General features: G+C 34.6%; 1 protein-coding gene across 17 annotated transcripts in view; it reads left to right on the top strand.

Moving 5' to 3' along the window:
• Positions 1-17,741, top strand: part of VPS13B (vacuolar protein sorting 13 homolog B) — an 822,207-nt gene that overhangs the window by 515,271 nt on the left and 289,195 nt on the right. For all 17 annotated transcript variants that reach the window (XR_013528186.1, XR_013528187.1, XR_013528188.1 and 14 more), the window contains one exon: positions 6,089-6,292. Coding sequence is in view for 14 of the 17 variants with exons in the window: in XM_017965662.4 (XP_017821151.4) it covers positions 6,089-6,292 (204 nt within the window). In the remaining 3 variants the exon portion in view is untranslated. The remainder of the gene's footprint in view (positions 1-6,088; positions 6,293-17,741) is intronic.

The raw sequence follows: 17,741 nt of genomic DNA, 5'->3' as shown, positions 1-17,741 counted from the left end.
CTCTATAAATCTTCCTGTTGATTTAACTGTCTATTTAATCTTCACAACATCCTGGTTATATTTCCTTTTTTCTTGCAAATACAGTTTATTTTGCCTTCTAGCTTTATCTTTTTTCTTTTTGAATACTAGAAATTTGTCTATTTTTGCTTTGTTGATCCTTTCTTTTTTGTTAATCTGTGTTCTATATCCTTTCCTCTTTCTTTAGTTTATTGTGCCTTTTTGTGTTTAGCTTATTGAGCCTTATTAGCAAATATTTGCTAAAACTAATATTTTAGATAATAAATTTTTCTCTAAATGCCACTTGAACTGCATCCTACAACATTTAATGCATAACATTCGCTTTTAAGTATCAACTTTTATTATGATTTTTTGACCAGTGGATGACTAATTTAGAACTGTGTTTTAAAATTTCTAGAGATAGGCAGTTTTGTGAATTTGCTTCTTTAATAAAATAACTGAATTATATTGTGCTCAGAGGATTCAGTCTATATGATACTAATTCACTGAAATGTACTGAGGCTAGCTTTATGGCCTAGCAAGTTATCAGATTTTGTAAATGTTTCTATGTGCTTGAGAAAAATATCTGTTGTCCAATTGTCAGCTACTGTGGTCTGTAAATGTTCACGTCATCACACATATTATGCTTTTCAATTTTTCTTTTTTTTTTCTATCTGCTTAAAGGGTTAAAGTTTTCCACCATAGGTGATAGATTTGTCAATTTCTCCTTGTACAACTATCAATTTTTCTTTTATATGTTTTGAGGCTATTTTTACAAATAAATTTAGAATTGTCTTAACTTCCAGATGTACTGAATCTTTTGTCTTCAGACAGTAGCTCTGTTTTTAAATAGAGTTAAAGTCTATGTTGTATAATGTAAATATAATTACTTACATTTTTTGGTCAAATGTTTGCCTAGTATATATTTTTCCATTTGCTGACTCTTCCTGTGCCCCAAAGTTTTAGGTGTGTCTCATAAAAAACAGAATATTAACTGATTTATTAAATGCAATATGACAGTTTTTATCTTTTAATGGGAGAGTTTAAATTATTTATATTCATGCTGATTATTATGTTTGGATTTTTATTTGTATCTTCTTACGTGCTTTCTACTTGGCCAACTTTGGTTTTTCTTTTCTGACATTCTAATTTTTATTTATTTGGAAGTTTTGTGTTCTATGTATTTTTAGTGGCTACTATAGCTATGTTAACATGTATTTAACAAGAGTCTGAAGTTAATATATTTTTCTTCCTCCTAAACAATACAAGAAACTAGAACCTTTTATCTCAAATTACCTGGTCCCCTTATTTATATACTATTATTTTCCAGTGTCTTATTTTTGGCCTGTTTTCTCATCACAGTTTAGGCATCATCATTATTATTAATTTAAACTAATATTGGTTTAGACTTACTCATATATTTACCAGAGTTTTCCTTATGTTTAGTTCTTGGGATACTTTGGGCTGCCTGGATTTAGGGCTTGGTATTTTTCAATAATTGTGGAATAATTTTCAGATGTTATCTCTTCAAATGATGCCTCCTTCTTGTTCTGTATATTACCTCCCTCAATATTTAATTAAGGATTTTTTAGACTTTCTCTCTCTATTCTCCCTGAATCTTAACCTTCTTTCATTTATAGTATTTCTTTGCCTCTTTGGATTGATTACATTCTGGATTTTATTGGATCTTTCTTTTAATTCGCTATCTTTAGCTGGGCTTAATCTGCTTGAGTTTTTTTTTTTTTTTTTTTCTTATTTGTAGTTCTACATGGTTCTTATTAAAGTCTTGTTCCCTGCTCATATTTTGAAGATTTTTTTTACTTTTTAAATAATCATTTTATATTTTATGTCTACTAGTCTGTCCATTGCTCCTGCTCTTGTGTGCATTGTGAATTTTGAAGTGAGTCTCATTTCACTTGGAACCTGATCTGTGGAAGTGCTTTGAGTTGAAATTGATTTCATCCCAAGAGAATGTGCTTTTACTTTGGCCTTTGCCTGTCATCTGGCAGCAACTATCAACCTGAAGCAAGATTCTCCATATTTGAGACTCAGACTTCCAAGTGCAGGCTCATGATTGCAAAATCTTGGAGCATTGTTTTTTGGTTTGGGTTTTGTTGGTTTTTTTATTTATTTATTTGTTTTTTTTTTTTTTTTTTTTCCTCTTCACCCATTAGTAAGGTAAAGACAGGTAAGTTGATAAATTACCTTGTCCCTTTCTACCTGAGCATGACTGTTTCTTAAAAAAAATTTTTGAAATATAGAATCATAAAGAATTACAAAAAAATAGAGAGAGAGGTCCTGTGTGCACTTCACCCAGTTTCCCTCAGTGGAAAATTTTTGTATAACTATAGTATAATATCAAGACCAGGAAGTTGACATCAGTACAATCAATACACAGTTGTATTCAGATTCTGCCAGCTTTATATGCACTTATTTGTGTGAATATGTATAGTGCTCTATGTAACTTTGTCACATGTAGATCATGTAACCACCATCACAAAAATCAAGATACAGAACTGTCCTGTCTCCACAGAGCTCCCCAGAAGGACTGTTTCTAATTCACCCTTTCACTGCTGGTGACCCTTGGTGATCTCAGCTTTATGTGAATTGTCTTCTATTAAATAGATTCATCATTTGTATGAGCCCTGAGCTTCATCACCTCCTGTACACTTAACAGAATAGAAAATCAGTGTCTACAGGATTTACTAGAAAACCTTAGAGTAAAAGTCAGCTTTGGAGGTGCTTATTTATTGTAGTTCCTGGTTTCACATTATTTGGGAGACTTTGCAGCTTCTGTTATTGGTGTTGGCTCTGGGATGTGTCTGAAAAAAATACTTTAAATTCTTTTAAAGCAATTTAATTATTAGAGCCAGGAGATTCATTCAGAGTTTCTAATATGCCATATTCAGAAACAGGTGGTACTGGAAATGTTAAGGAACATTTATCTTTATAGTTTTTATTGTAGTTATTCATAGAGAAGTAGATTTGGTTTTGATACTTGTGCATCTGTGGTTAGTTGGTGGTTTAAATATGCTGTTCATTCAGAATCATATAATATAATATACTTCCCTAAGCTAATAAAATTTATAAGGTACTTATTTATGAATAATTTTTCAATTACATATATATTTTATTTATCTTTATAATAGTCCTTATATCAAAATAAAACACAGAGAAGTTAAATAATTTCTCCATGCTCATAATCATTGGAAAGTCTTGGTCATGTGAGTTTTTAAACTCACATAAATTACATAAATCAAGTGCTCATATAAATCAGGTGTTTATCCCACTTTCCACAGCTCTGGAAAGTTTTGCAATTAACTCTGGAAGGTTTTGGAAGATTTGAAAGGTTTTGCAATTAACTTTTACATTGGATTTATATACTCAAATGTTATAAATTACTCAGAATTTTTTCAAATCAAGTATGTCACATATATGTCAATATATCAAACATATAATTTACTTTTAAAAGCAAGCAATAAGAAAAAATATAGAAATACTAATCCTGAGCCCTAAAAGTTTGAAATTTGAAAATTACCATCTTTGAAAGTATCTGGCTATCACTCATAATGCAAAGTATTTTTGCATAGGGAAGAAGAACTTGTGGAAAATCATGTTTTTGACAAATAATGAGAGGAGGAACATAGCTTAATTTAAGGCCAAAACAAAACAAAACCAAAAAACCTTGGGAAATAAGCCTAAATGCATTGGAGAACTCTGATGAAACTCAGTGTTTTTGTGATTGTAATCTTGTGATTATACAGTTTTTCCATGTGTCAAGGGACATAGAAAAATGGTTGTTTATGTTGGGATTAGGTTGATTTGTCTTTTAATATAGCACTAATTTGGGTTTCATTTTCTTTTTCTTCAAAGATATTCTTAAAGTATTTTAGTTCACCTTAAAAATATATTTAGGGAGTTTACTTAAAATGTAGAGAGCATTGACCGTTTTAAAATAAGTAAAAGTAATGTTTATATGGGAAATAATAATCTAGGGAAATAGGTTAGGCAAACAGCTATCTCAGATATTTGCTGACTCTCAGAATTTATGTGGCCCTGATTCAAAAGCTTAGTGTTTTAAAGACTGTTTGCTCTTATTGCTGTGTACAGATAAGTTCTCCACCTGATATTTTTGTAAAGATTTATGTCAGTTCAAATCAGTGAATTGAAACAGGATTTACCTATTGCTAGATAGTATAGATAGTTCCTGACCTCAAGAAATGTATGGTATATTTGGGAAGACTGATAAGTCATTGTGATATTACTGTATTTACAAGTATAGAGAGACCCTAAGCACACAGATTTCGGAAGGAGGAAGTTTGGAGGAAGGGAGATCAGGAAAGGCTTCATTAAAAAAAAGTGATAGCTGAACTGGGTCTTTTAAAAATTAACAGAATTACACCAATATTTAAATAAAACTAGAACATTCTGCTACAGCAAGACTCAAAAATGCCTCTCCTTTCTACTCCCACTCTCATTCATTTCTTTTGTCTTTACCTTCATTAAGACAGATTGAAAGGATTAATGGCCCATTTATAAGCCCTGTTTCTAATGCAGTTCTTAAATTTGTATAAAAGTTTAGGTTACCTTTCCTGTGATTTTTCTAAGTTAAAAAGGAGAAAAAACAGGTCCAAATTAGGAATCTTGAGAATTATCTTCAGTTGCTGTGGCTCCTGCTATGGCTCATTGACCAGTGGCTGTTTGTTCCCCTTTCCCCATGTTTGTAACTCCCTCTGACATCTCACTACCTGAGCTGCCTGCTTATTCCACTCAGGTCTGCTCCCTGCTTCTCTCTTCACTTGTGTTAATGTCATCCCTCACTTTGCCTGGCCCAGTCCTGAGCAGCTGGCCCAGACACCTGCTATTTTGAGTCTGAGCCCTCATTCACTGTCTATTCCCATTTAAGTAGCATCTGGGAGTGCTTGGTCTGACCTTCACACATTAGTCAAGCAAGGCATAAACTGAATCAGATTTTTGCCTTTTTCTGTACTTTTCACACTAGGACCCAACACTTCCCCCCTTAACCTCCCAATAATAAGTTTCATTAGTGTTCAATTGTTGTGATTAACTTAATTGTATTTTTTAAATGTCTGTGATTGAAGCTTTTAAAAAATATTTCTACTATAGTAAGACTATTTTTATTCTCTTTGTTATTTCAGCTTTTCTGCTGAAAAAACTTTTATGGAGGCCAAATACTATTTTTCTTTTGATCATCTACTTTTTAAAACTTTTCTTAACCAACAAAACATAATATAAGAAAAAGGCCCCAAATTCAGGCAGACTTAAGTTTTGTCTGGCTCTCAAACTTTGTTTCACACCCTTCCTTACTGCCTTATATTTTACTCTAAAACCTTCATGAACGTTTTTGTCTATTTGCTTCCTTTAATTTAGCTTTAAGCTACAGATTATTTTATTCATTTGCTTAGCAATGAACCCAATAAGATCATCATTGTATGTTCCAACTCTGTATGGGGCTGTAAACCTCACGTTACTCTACATCAGAAACCTTGTCATTTCTCAATAACTACACTTGAGTTATATGAAGAATGAAGAGCAAGGGTTGAGGGGTGAAATAGATTAAGAAGACTCAATCACCTTTTCTAACAAGAAATCAAAGCTCAGAGGAAGGTAGATGATGAGCAAGGGATAGAGTTTTGAGTAAAAAACAAATAAACACAAAAAAACCTGAATTTGTGTTGTAGTTTTGTCACATAAGGTTTTGTAACTTTAGCTGTCTTTCAACCTCTGAATTATTTTCTCATTGGTAAAAATGGACATAAAAATAGAACCTCAGAGCATCTCAGGGATTGAAATCATGTATGTGAAAGTACTTAGAAAAAGAGTATGGTGCCAGGAATAACATCAGAAATCATTATAGTGTAGATTACTGTAAGTGATAAATTTTGGGATATATTTTCAAGTCATAATATGTACTAACTTTCTGAAACCTTTTTCGTAGATGTGCCCCAGTTTATTCATCAGTAATCCAAAGGAAAAAAAAATGGTGTTGACATTGTGTTAGTGAACAAAATAAACATAGTATGTTTATTTTATTTCTTTTCTTTTCTTTTCTTTTTTACTACCTTTACAGGAGAGCCTTGAACTTAGGAATTCTTCGAGATCCTGGATCAGAAATAGAAGATAGACAATACCAAATAGACTTGCAGTCCATCAATATTGGTACTGCACAGTGGGATCAACTAAAACCAGAAAAGGAAAGTGGCACAGGAGGGGTGCTCACAGAGAGTGAAAGGAATTCTCAAAATCCAGCCCTCGAGTGGAACATGGCCAGCAGGTCGGAAACGACTGAGGAACTTCCTACTCTTTCTAATAATGCATTGCCAGTACACTTGGTGATACAATCTTTAATATGTCCAACTAACCTAAGTATTTTGGTATTGCTTCTGCTTTTCATTACAAACAGAAAAAAAATTTTGTAATTGTAGCTGATGATTTAGCATGGAAACCTGTTAGTCCTACCAGTGTTACACTGAAATCATTACAAATTTAGGAGTATGTCCTCAGTCAAAAAAAAAAAGAAAAGCTTACTACTTGTTGAAAGAATCTACATTCAGGATAAATGATATACATTTTCTCTTGAAATCTATTGTATTTGGGGTCAATTATTTGGTTGATGTTTAGCCTTTCCTTTTTGCTTATAATAACAAGAGAAAAGTAATACCGTACAGAGTTATGTTTAAGTCAGAGTGTGGGGAAAAACAAGACTTTCTGGCTCTAGGATTTTTTCCATCCACTTAAAAGCAACTGTGTTCATAGAAAATTTTTTAAATTTATTTTTTATTTCAATTGTTTTGGGGGTACAGGTAGGTTTTGTTTACATGAGCAAGTTATTTAGGGGTGTTTTCTGAGATTTTGGTGTACCGGTCACCTGATCAGTATACACTGAGCCCAATATGTAGTATTTTTTCCCCTCACTCCCCTTCTTCACCACGCTCACCCCTGAGTTCCCAAAGTCCACTATATCATTCTTATGACTTTGCAGTCTCATAGCTTATAAGTGAGAATATATGATATTTGGTTTTTCATTCCTGGGTTACTTCCATTCCTGGTTACTTAGAATAATGGCCACCAGTTCCATCCAATTGGTGCAAAAGACATTATTTCATTCCTTTTTATGGCTGAGTAGTAGACCATGGTGTATATATACCACATTTTCTTTATTCACTCATTAGTTTATGGGCACTTAGATTGTTTCCATTATCTTTGCAATTGAGAATTGTGCTGCTATAAACATGTGTGTACATGTGTCTTTTTCACTGCTGGATTGTATGGTAGTTCTATTTTTATTCTTTAAGGAATCTCAGAGAGAGCATTTTTAAAGGAAGTGGTCCTGAATATGTTCTCTTATGATTTATAGAAAGTCATTGCCATCTTTCCCAGGCTATTTGTGGTTCTCATCAGAGAGATAGGTAGAATTGCTTGCTAGAAAGAAGGTATTAGGCATTAAAGCTACCTACCTTTATATTATAAAACTGGAAGTCTTTATGATTTTAAGAAAGTATTATTTTTCTTCTGCTTTTCTCTTTATAAGACAGAATCAATAATACCTGTTACTTGTAACATACCATGGTGGTTTATTGATTGAATTTCTTTAAAACATCTTCTGAAGACTTTATTGTATGCCTTTTCCAATGCTGACTGCTTTGGTTCTGCACTTTATTACCATAAATATTTTTGTCCATGTCTTGGCAATAATAATAGCATTAATAATGGATGATACAATACCTATAACTTTACCCAACTTATTACACTTAATTTTCACAATAATGCTATCAGGTAAGAACCATTATTTTCCCTAATTATACATGAAGAAACTGAGGCCTACACAAGATAATGTATCAAAACTAAACAGTAAGATATAGTCTGTACTCCTTAGGCCTTTTGATGTGATCTTCCCTATACCTCTAACTGTCTTAACCCACCCTCTTCATTTGCCTAACTCCTATCATTTAACAAGTCTCAGAGTAGCTGTCATGTTTTCTAAAAGCCTTCCCTGACCTTGTCATAAGATCAAGTCAAATCGCATTTGTGTGTTCTCCTATCACATCACTTAGCGTATTTAATTCTAATTACTTATATAACTACCTCTGAGTCCTAAGGACAGATCATTGCCATCCTGTTCATGGATTTGTCCCTAGAACATAGCACTGCCATATCTAAAATGTATTATTGTAGTCCCATACTGACAAGTGATAGAATATGCCCCTGAGAAGGGGTGTAAATTTGGGTGAAGAAGCACACACAGCCACCCAAGGTAAATTTCAAGAGAGGGATGCCATTATGGAGTCATCAGCAAGCAACTTCCGTGGCAGCTGGGAAGTGAGTATTTTCATCATAAAGGGAGGATCTTGGTGGCATGCCACAGCATCAGCTACACTAATCATAATCTCTAAATATCACATGATAGCAGCAAGCTTCAAGTCTTTTTATTCCTTATCTTTACACAGTTTTCAGATTTAGGAGGTGCCAGTTTATAAAAGTCACAGGTTGTGTCTTAAAAAATCACAAATTCTGTCATGGCAAAGAACATGACCCTTATATTCCTAGCAGATTTTATGGCCACCTTGCCTTAGTTATATATCTCCTATTTGTTATTTAATTCATTTAACTTATAGTTAGTGTATGTGTGTCTGTGTTTTAATAATTTGTGGAGATAAATTCACATAACATAAAATTAACCATTTAAGGTTAATTTTAGTGGCATTTAGTTCATTTACATTATTGAGCAACTATCACCTCTGTCTAGTTCCAAAACATTTTTTTCACCCCAAAGTAAAACTTCTTGCCTGGTAGACAGTTTGTCTCTATCCTTCTCCCTCCTTATAGCCCCCTAGCAACCACCAATCTGCCTCCAAATTCACAAATCTGGATTTATCCTGTCTGTATGAATTTATGTATTCTGAATATTTTATATAAATAGAATCATATGATAATGTGACCTTTTATATCTGGCCTCTTTTACTTAGCATACTGTTTTGTATATTCATTCAAATTGCCAAATTGTAGCATGTATCAGTACTTCATTCTTTTTATGGCCGAATAATATTCTACTATGTGTATACAAGTGAATCCTGACTTATAATGGATCAACTTTAGGTTTTTCAACTTTATGATGATGGAAAAATTATAATGCATTCAGTAGAAACTGTACTTTGCATACCATTTGTACAGCCATTCTGGTTTTCACTTTGAATATAGTATTCAATAATTACATGAGATATTCAATGTTTAGTATAAGCTAGGCTTTGTGTTAGATGATTTTGCCCAACTGAGGCCACTGTTTAAGTGTGCTGAGCACATTTAAGATAGGCTAGGCTAAGCTATGACATTTGTTTGGTTAAGTGTATTAAATGCATTCTTGACTTTTGATAAATTCAACTTAAAATGAGTTTATCAGGATATAACTCCATTATGAGTTGAGGATCATCTGTACACTACAGTTTGAACAACTGTAAAATGAGTTATATCCTGATAAACTCATTTTAAGTTGAATTTGAGCTGTTTCTGCTTTTTGGATACTGTGAATAATATTGCTATGGATATTGCTGTATAAGTACCTGTTTGAATACGTATTTTCACATATTTGGGTATACACCTAGGAGTAGAATTACAGAGTCATATGGCAATTTTATGTGCAGCTTTTGAGAAACTGCCAAACTCTTTTCAACCATGAAATGACTGAACCATTTTCTATTCCCACAAGCAGTGTTTGAGGGTTCCAGTTTCTCCACATTCTTACCAGTTCTTTCTTTCTCTTTCTTTCTTTCTTTCTTTCTTTCTTTCTTTCTTTCTTTCTTTCTTTCTTTCTTTCTTTCTTTCTCTCTCTCTCTTTCTCTCTCTCTTTCTTTCTTTCCTTCTTTCTTTCTCTTTTTTTCTTTCTTTTCTCTCTCTCTCTCTCTCTCTCTCTCTCTCTCTTTCAAGCTAATACATCATCCTACTTTGTATGATGTGGTATATTCTTTTGTGTTTTTCACTTACGTCTCTATAATGATTAATGATCTTGAGGAGCTTTTTGTGTGCTTGTTGGCTGTTTGTGTATTTTCTTTGGAGAAAAGTTTGTCTTTTGCCTACCCTCCACCCCCCCTCCCCTCCCCCACACACACTTTTTTGAGACAGAGTGTTGCTCTGTCACCCAGGTTGGAGTGCAGTGGCATGATCTCAGACCATTGTAACCTCTGCCTCCGGGGTTCAAGAAAATTCTCCTTCCTCAGCCTCCCAAGTACCTGGGATTACAGGCACCTGCCACCATGCCAAGCCAGTTTTTGTATTTTTAGTAGAGATGGAGTTTTACTAGGTTGGCCAGACTGGTCTCAAACTTCTAACCTCAAGTGATCCATCAGCTTTGGCCTCCCAAAGTGCTGGGATTACCAGTGTGAGCCACCACACCCTGCCTTTTGGCCATTTTTTAATTCAGTTGTTTGACTTCTTGTTGATGAGTTGTAAGAGTTCTTTATTTATTCAAGATACTACATCCTTATCAGATATATGATTTAGAAAAGATTTTTTTTTATAATGGAATTTTTTTGTATATGGTGTGAGGTAAAGGTCCAAATTCATTCTTTTACACGTTGGTATCCAGTTGTCTTGTTATCATTTAATAAAGATACTAGTCTTTCCTCATTGAATGATCCTGTCATTCTCATCAAAAATTGACAAAGACTTTGATAGCTGTTCGTGGTCAAAAATTAACAGACTTTTGATGGCTGATGCTTGTAATCCCAACACTTTGAGAGGCCAAAGTGGGAGGAACACTTGAGGCCAGGAGTTTTAGGCCAGCCTAGGTAACATAGTGAGACTTCCTCTCAACAACAACAACAAAAATTCTTTATTAGCTGGGCATGGTGGCATCACCTGTGGTCCTAGCTACTCCTGAGGCTGAAGCAGGAGGATCACTTGAGCATAGGAGTTCAAGGCTGCATTGAGCTATGATCATATCACTTTACCTCCTTCCCCATCAACAGAGCAAGACCCTGTCTCAAATGAATAAATTAATAATAAAAAATAAAGACTTTTGAAAGCCCAGTGTATGCCATTGAAGGTCTTTTACACTGGAGAAACAAAATGAAACAATTTCTAACATTATTCTAACGTATGTCCTGTAAAAAGTTCAGCATCCTATCAAAGAAACAGACTTGTTAATTAACCAGTAGAGTGCAGTATGAAGAATGCTATGATAGACAAATATAGCATACTTAGGCTTACAGAAGAAACACATCCAAACCAAGATAAATATATTCCATATACATAGGAGAACTTAGGCATAGGCACATAAGCAAAAATATAAATTAATGTAAAGTTGATGTAGGTAGAAAATAATCATTCATTTAAAAGAAAAAAAAGAGAAATGAATGCTTGACTCTATGGGTGGGGTTTCAGAGATGGTTTCACAGAGCGCATGGCTTCTGAACTTGTTTCCATAGAGTGCGGGTACCTGGAGAGTAGAGGGAGCATTCTGAACAAGGAAGCAGTAGATCCAGAGGCTGGCACATAGTAGATACTGAGTAAAGGCTACATTAATTAATGAAAAAGTGATGATTAAGTAGTGCCAACTAATCCAGACAATGAATGTTTATGAGAGATTTTCATTCAAATGAAGACAGAAAATTTTAGATCAGTTGTAGCTGAGTTCTGATGATTAATCTTGACAGAAGTATAAATAGGACCTTAATATAATTCTGTTTCTAAATAGATATTACAGATGAAATTCAAAAGATACAGTGGGGATATGTGTTTCTTTGCCTGACCAATATTAAACGGCAACCTTTATAATGATTTTCATTCGTTCCTCTGGGTACATTACTCAAATTTTGTCTTTAATTGTGATGTACTTCTATGTGTATGTTGCAGGGAGCAGAGAGTAGGGAAGTGAAGTATAGAGAATCATCAGATTTTAAAACTTGAAGATCTTCTGCTCCTAAAACTTTGAGTTTTTTTCAGACAAAGGAATATATCATAGTTTAATTAAGGTGGTAGAACCATTAGAGTATTACAGCAGAGGAGATTCATTTTAGGCATAAAATCTTACCCAGTTGTGGAAAAAACTGAAAGATAAGGATCCAGAAGAGGCAGTTGAAGGATCAAAGTCACAACCAATCCTCCTGAAGTACTTGACCTGGGTAAAAGCTTTAGAGCCTTCAAGGGAACCTGGGAAACCTCCAGCAACACATCCAACTGGTGGACTGAGAGCATCAGAAGGCTGGTAGAGATCAATAGGAGGCTGTGGCCTCTGCATCTGGGGTAGGGCTGCAGGGCTGGAGTTGCTATTGGTCAGCAGGGCCAACAGTGAGAAAGAAGAAGTGGTCACAGAGCCAGAAAAAGTGAGAACAAGCTAGAATCTCCCAGCACCTTTCCATTGGTCTTTCACTGCATTTAAAACATGAAAACTTGCAGAGTATTGGCTATTTCCCTCCGTCTTCCAAATCTTGTTGAAGTTTCCCTTTTGCAAAAATCTAAACTGCATCATTCTTAGCAAATTGTTATAAAACAAAAACTACTACAGTAAACTAAATTTGAGGAAGTTCTTTGGGCTTGTCCAATGTCACAAAAAAAATAGAGCTATGTGTAGAACCTTGATTTCCTTCCTCTTACTAGTCAACTACTTTTCTTCTCCTCAAAGCTCTCATAGGCTTGTGCTGAAGTTCATCGTTAGCTAATCACAATCACCTTCTTTTTCTTTTTTCTCTTAGCAACCATTTTTGCTACATCTGGGTTTATTTTATAATCTGAGGAAATGAAGTTCTGAGAACTAAAGTAACCTGTACTGATATCTGCCACGTGCAGGTTGTGCATTCAAGTCACTTGCTGCTTTATATGGCTACTAGTGCTTTAGGGGAGGTGGAAAGTTTATCTTATGATTACCTGAAAGAACCACTAAGTCTGAGTTCTCCAAGTTAATATTAATATAATTTTCTTATGTATAATATTTAAAGATATACTTCCAATAGACTTTGCAAAAGTACATTTAAACGTAAATAATTTTATTTTTATTATAATACTTTTATTTGTTCCTATCTCTGACTCGATTTTGTTAGGTAATTTATCTTTTAAACTTCATTGTCAGAGAAATAGTTATAGCGTTTTTGTTTGTTAAAATATTTTTATATACATATAACAAATCAAATGTAATACTCTGTGGGCTTTTTTTCCACACATAGAATTTTAAAAATTATTGTTACTGTGTTTGCTTAGCAAGCTAAATTTGAATCTGACATGACATATTCCTATCAGTCTTATACTTCCCAGGATTGGTAACATTGAATATGGGGAACTATGGCTGTGTGTAGACATTAAAATTCCTAAACCATATATTTCTAGCTTTATTTCTGAGCGATTACAACTATTCTCTGTATACTTAGATCTCTTTTATTTTTATTTTTCTGCTATTTCCCAAATGTTCACACTGCAAAATTTTCAACGTGAAAATCATCACTTTTATCTTATTAATTTGTGAGGATGTCAAGCTAAGACCTAAGCAAAATTACAGATTCTCAACTTTGTTAGTCTGATTCTCATACTTTGTAGGTTAATGCCTAGATTGACCTAAACCTACTTGCATGATTGATTTCATGATAATTTCCTTAAACCTTACCATGCCTTTATATGAAAAAAATGTGATTTTTTCTTCCGCTTAAAAAGTTCCTGGAAATGGAGGGTGAAGGCAAAAGGATTCATAATACAACAAGAAGGAGCAGTTGGTTTTTCATTCTTAGCAGCCAGTAGACATCTTCCTCCTTACCTGTTGGGTAAGAGTGTCCTGTGGCAGTATAAAAAGATGGTGTAGCTATTAGAGGACACATATCCTGTCTTGCCTGGTCTTACTCTTTGTTATATCTTAGTATAGTTACTGACAGATAGTAGGCACTAAAAAATAAGAAAAGGTTTAAATTGTATATAATCATCATGGTAGTATACAATTAAATTTTAAAACTTTCTATATTTTCAGTTTCTTTGCAGTTATTTTATAGCTAGATAAGATAGATACATAGATAACACCTTGATTCATTGAAATCCAACTGACCAAAGCCCTAAATAGCCAGTTTCCCTGCAGTGGTGTTTTCTTTTTCTTTTTATTATAATAATTATTATTTTTTTAGGTGGAGTCTCACTCTGTCGCCAGGCTAGAGTGCAGTGGTGCAATCTCAGTTCACTGCAACCTCTGCCTCCTGGCTTCAAATAATTCTCTTGCCTCAGCCTCTTGAGTAGCTGGAATTATAGGCATGTGCTACTGCACCCGGCTGATTTTTATATTTTTAGTAGAGATGGGGTTTCACCATGTTAGCAAGCCTGGTCTTGAACTCCTGACCTCAGGTGACTTACTATCCTTGGCCTCCCAAAGTGCTGGGATTACAGGCATGAGCCACCATGCCTGGGCATGATGTTTTCTTCTAAAAGAAGGGGCCAAACAGAATGTATTTTAAAAGCATATGTCCAACATATAACTTGTATACATTCTGTATAATTCTATGAGAACTGTAACTGGTATATCAATACATACTATTAAAGTTTACTTGTTTAATTATGAATGATAAAGTCTCACTGTGTCATTTACAGTTCACTATATCATCATCATAGTTCACTGTAATGTCTAACCCCTGGGCCCTAACGATCCTCCTGCCTTGGCCTCCCAATCGCTGAACTATAGGCATGAGCCACTGTGCCCAGCTATATTTTTGAAGCTTTAAAAATGAAATTTTAAAAATTTCCTGACTTTCTCTCCCTTAGTGGATTCCTATCTAAATCCTCAACACACAGTTTCTAATGTTCTCTTCTCTGAGAAATGTTCAGTAATACCTCTTGTCTTTTCCTCTTTAATGAAGCTTTTTTTTAAATTTTTTTTTGAAAAGGTCTAACAAGTAAAATTAGATGAGCAAGAGTTCCAGGTTATAGATATAAACAACTGGAAATTACAGTCAGAGCTGTTATCCATTGGACTTCTCAGTAAAATTGAATTAAGTTAATATTTTAATTTAGTATGCTCATAAAACTGTCTTCTAGATATTGTGATAAGTAGATATATCACTTGTGATCTCTGTCACAAATATATTAACTTTTGTTCAGTTTGGTTGGAAAGTTTTTTTTTCAAGAATGAAAATATTTTAACATTATTTAATTTTGCCAAACTTAATTTGTACTGGCATTTTCTTTAAATGTACCTTAAAAACCAAACACCTCATGTTCTCACTCATAATTGGGTGTTGAACAATGAGAACACATGGACACAGGGATAGGAACATCACACACCAGGGCCTATTGGGGGGTGGAGGGGTTAGGGGAGGGTTAGCAGAAGGTAGTGGAATTGGGGAGGGATAACATTAAGAGAAATACCTAATGTGATGACGGGGATGGATGCAGCAAACCACCATGGCTTATGTATACATATGTAACAATCCTGCACAATCTGCACATGTACCCCAGAACTTAAAGTGTAATTTTAAAAAATCATCCTAATTTCAAACTGTAGTTCTTATAGCATTGTGCATGAGATGGCTTATGTGTCTTTATAGATTAATTCTTTGTATATGTTCAGCACCTTGAGATAAAAGATTAGGTCCCCTATTGAGTATTTCCCCACCTCTCTGTACTTTCCTTAATATTATACTTATCCTACCTATGATTACTTTGTTTAGTTATCTTTTCTGCTAAACTGAATTCCGTGAGAATCAGCATTATGTATCCGTTTTTCTGTTGTCTCAGCACCTAAAAGGACCTGGCACCATGGGGAGCCCTTGATACATGTTTCTCAATTTCAGAGTGATAAATGCTATGAAAATAATATAACTGGGTACTATGATAAGAATAACTGGGAAATTACCTTAGATTGGAGCTCAGGGAAGGCCCCTTCTAATACCTGAATGACAAAAAGCTATTCATTCAGATACCCCTGGAGTGTTTCTGCCAAGAGTGTTTTAGAAAGAGCAAAGACACTCAAGTAGGAACAAGTAGGAGCACATTTAAGGGATCATGCCTGGTGGGGAGGAGAGAGTAATAATAGTAGATGAGTTTTAGGGAGAGAAGGGCTAAATAATGAATGGCTTTTTAAGTCAGAAGGAGTTTGAATTTTATTTTAATTGCATTTGAAAGTCATTGGATAGTGCTCCCGTTGAAACAAGCATCTAAGTGGATTTATAACTATTTCTTTTTCTTTTTTTTTTTTTTAAGATGGAGTCTTGCTCTGTCACCCAGGCTGGAGTGCAGTGGTGCAATCTCCGCTCACTGTAGCCTCTGCCTCCCTGATTCAAGAGATTCTTTTGCCTCAGCCTCCAAAGTAGCTGGGACTACAGGCCTGTGCCACCACACCAAGTTAATTTTTGTAGTTTTGTAGAGATGGGGTTTCACCATGTTGGCCAGACTGATTTTGAACTCCAGATCCAGGTGATCTGCCCACCTCAGCCTCCCAAAGTGCTAGTATTAATGAGCCACCATGCCAGGCCAACTATTTCATTTTTTAAGTTCCTATAGGACTCAAATTATTTATCTCTATGACTCCCATCAATATAAAAATAAGAATATCTAGGAATAGGTTTATGTAACACATGGCTTTCCGGGTAGCAGATTGTTTATAATAAATGTTTGTGAACATTACTGTTTTCATTTTAGGAATAACTACTGTAAGAGATGGTCTCAGGTGATTTCAACAAGTTTTAAGTATCTTCTGCTCCATTATTTTTCATTCAAAGTTCAGCCATAATGTCATACTACGAAAATCTTTATGTTGCATAAGAATTGCTCTGTGCACCAACCTGGGCAACCTGGCTAAACCCTGTCTCTACAAAAATTAGCTGGGTGTGAAGTCACACACCTATAGCCCCAACTACTTAGGAGGCTGAGGTAGGGGGATGACTTGATCCCAGGAAGCAGAGGTTGCAGAGAGCCAAGATCATGCTACTCCACTCTAGCCTGGTCAACAAAGGGAGACCCTTTCTCATAAAAAAAAAAAAAAAGGAAGAAGAAAAGAAAAAGAATTACTCTGTGTACACAGACCATCTAGCATTTCTTATTCTGACTTTTTGGTGAAATATTTTGGGAACCTTAATACCACTTTTCCTACCTCTGTTCTTTCATAATGTGCAGTTTTTGAAGTGTGGTTCTTAAATGCCTTTAATATTTCCCACTAAGGCATACCAAAACATATGACAGATGGGCAGAAGAACCTTAGTGTAAATATTCTGAGTCCAGGAAAGATGACCACAGCCTTTCTGACACGTGTTTCCTTGAGTGGAGCGCATGTGGCACACACCTGTGCCTTCTTGCTTAGTAACAATTTCAGAGAACTATGCTTTTTTCTTGGTTATAATCTGTACCTCCTAAAGCTTAATAAAAGAGCTTTTGCTAACTCACGTGATTATTTTTCTGTTATTTGCTTAGAACCTTACAATAGTCAATGTTTTGTTATTTTCAATGAGGGTTTAATAAATTTCTATGGACATAATCCTCTATATTACATGATAGGGAAAAATAATTATACCATTTCTTTGTTTATGTGGACAATGTAGACATGTATTAAACCACTGTTGTATTGGAGTACATCAGCGAAATACTAATTAACCCAATGTGCCTTGGCATGCTGTAATCTGTTTTCTCAAGCTGAATTTAATATCTTTTCATCATCATAGGTGATCAGCAGCTTCACCACGCTATGTCTACTTGTGAATTTCCTTGTATTTGTCTGAAGTAGGACTCATTGTGCTTCCTAAGTCTATGAATTCTTATATTTCATCATTTCT

This window comes from Callithrix jacchus, chromosome 16, assembly GCF_049354715.1.
Source record: "Callithrix jacchus isolate 240 chromosome 16, calJac240_pri, whole genome shotgun sequence".
Classification (NCBI taxonomy): domain Eukaryota; kingdom Metazoa; phylum Chordata; class Mammalia; order Primates; family Cebidae; genus Callithrix; species Callithrix jacchus.
The sequence above is the reverse complement of the archived record's forward strand: the minus strand, read 5'-3'. Positions and strand labels throughout refer to the sequence as shown.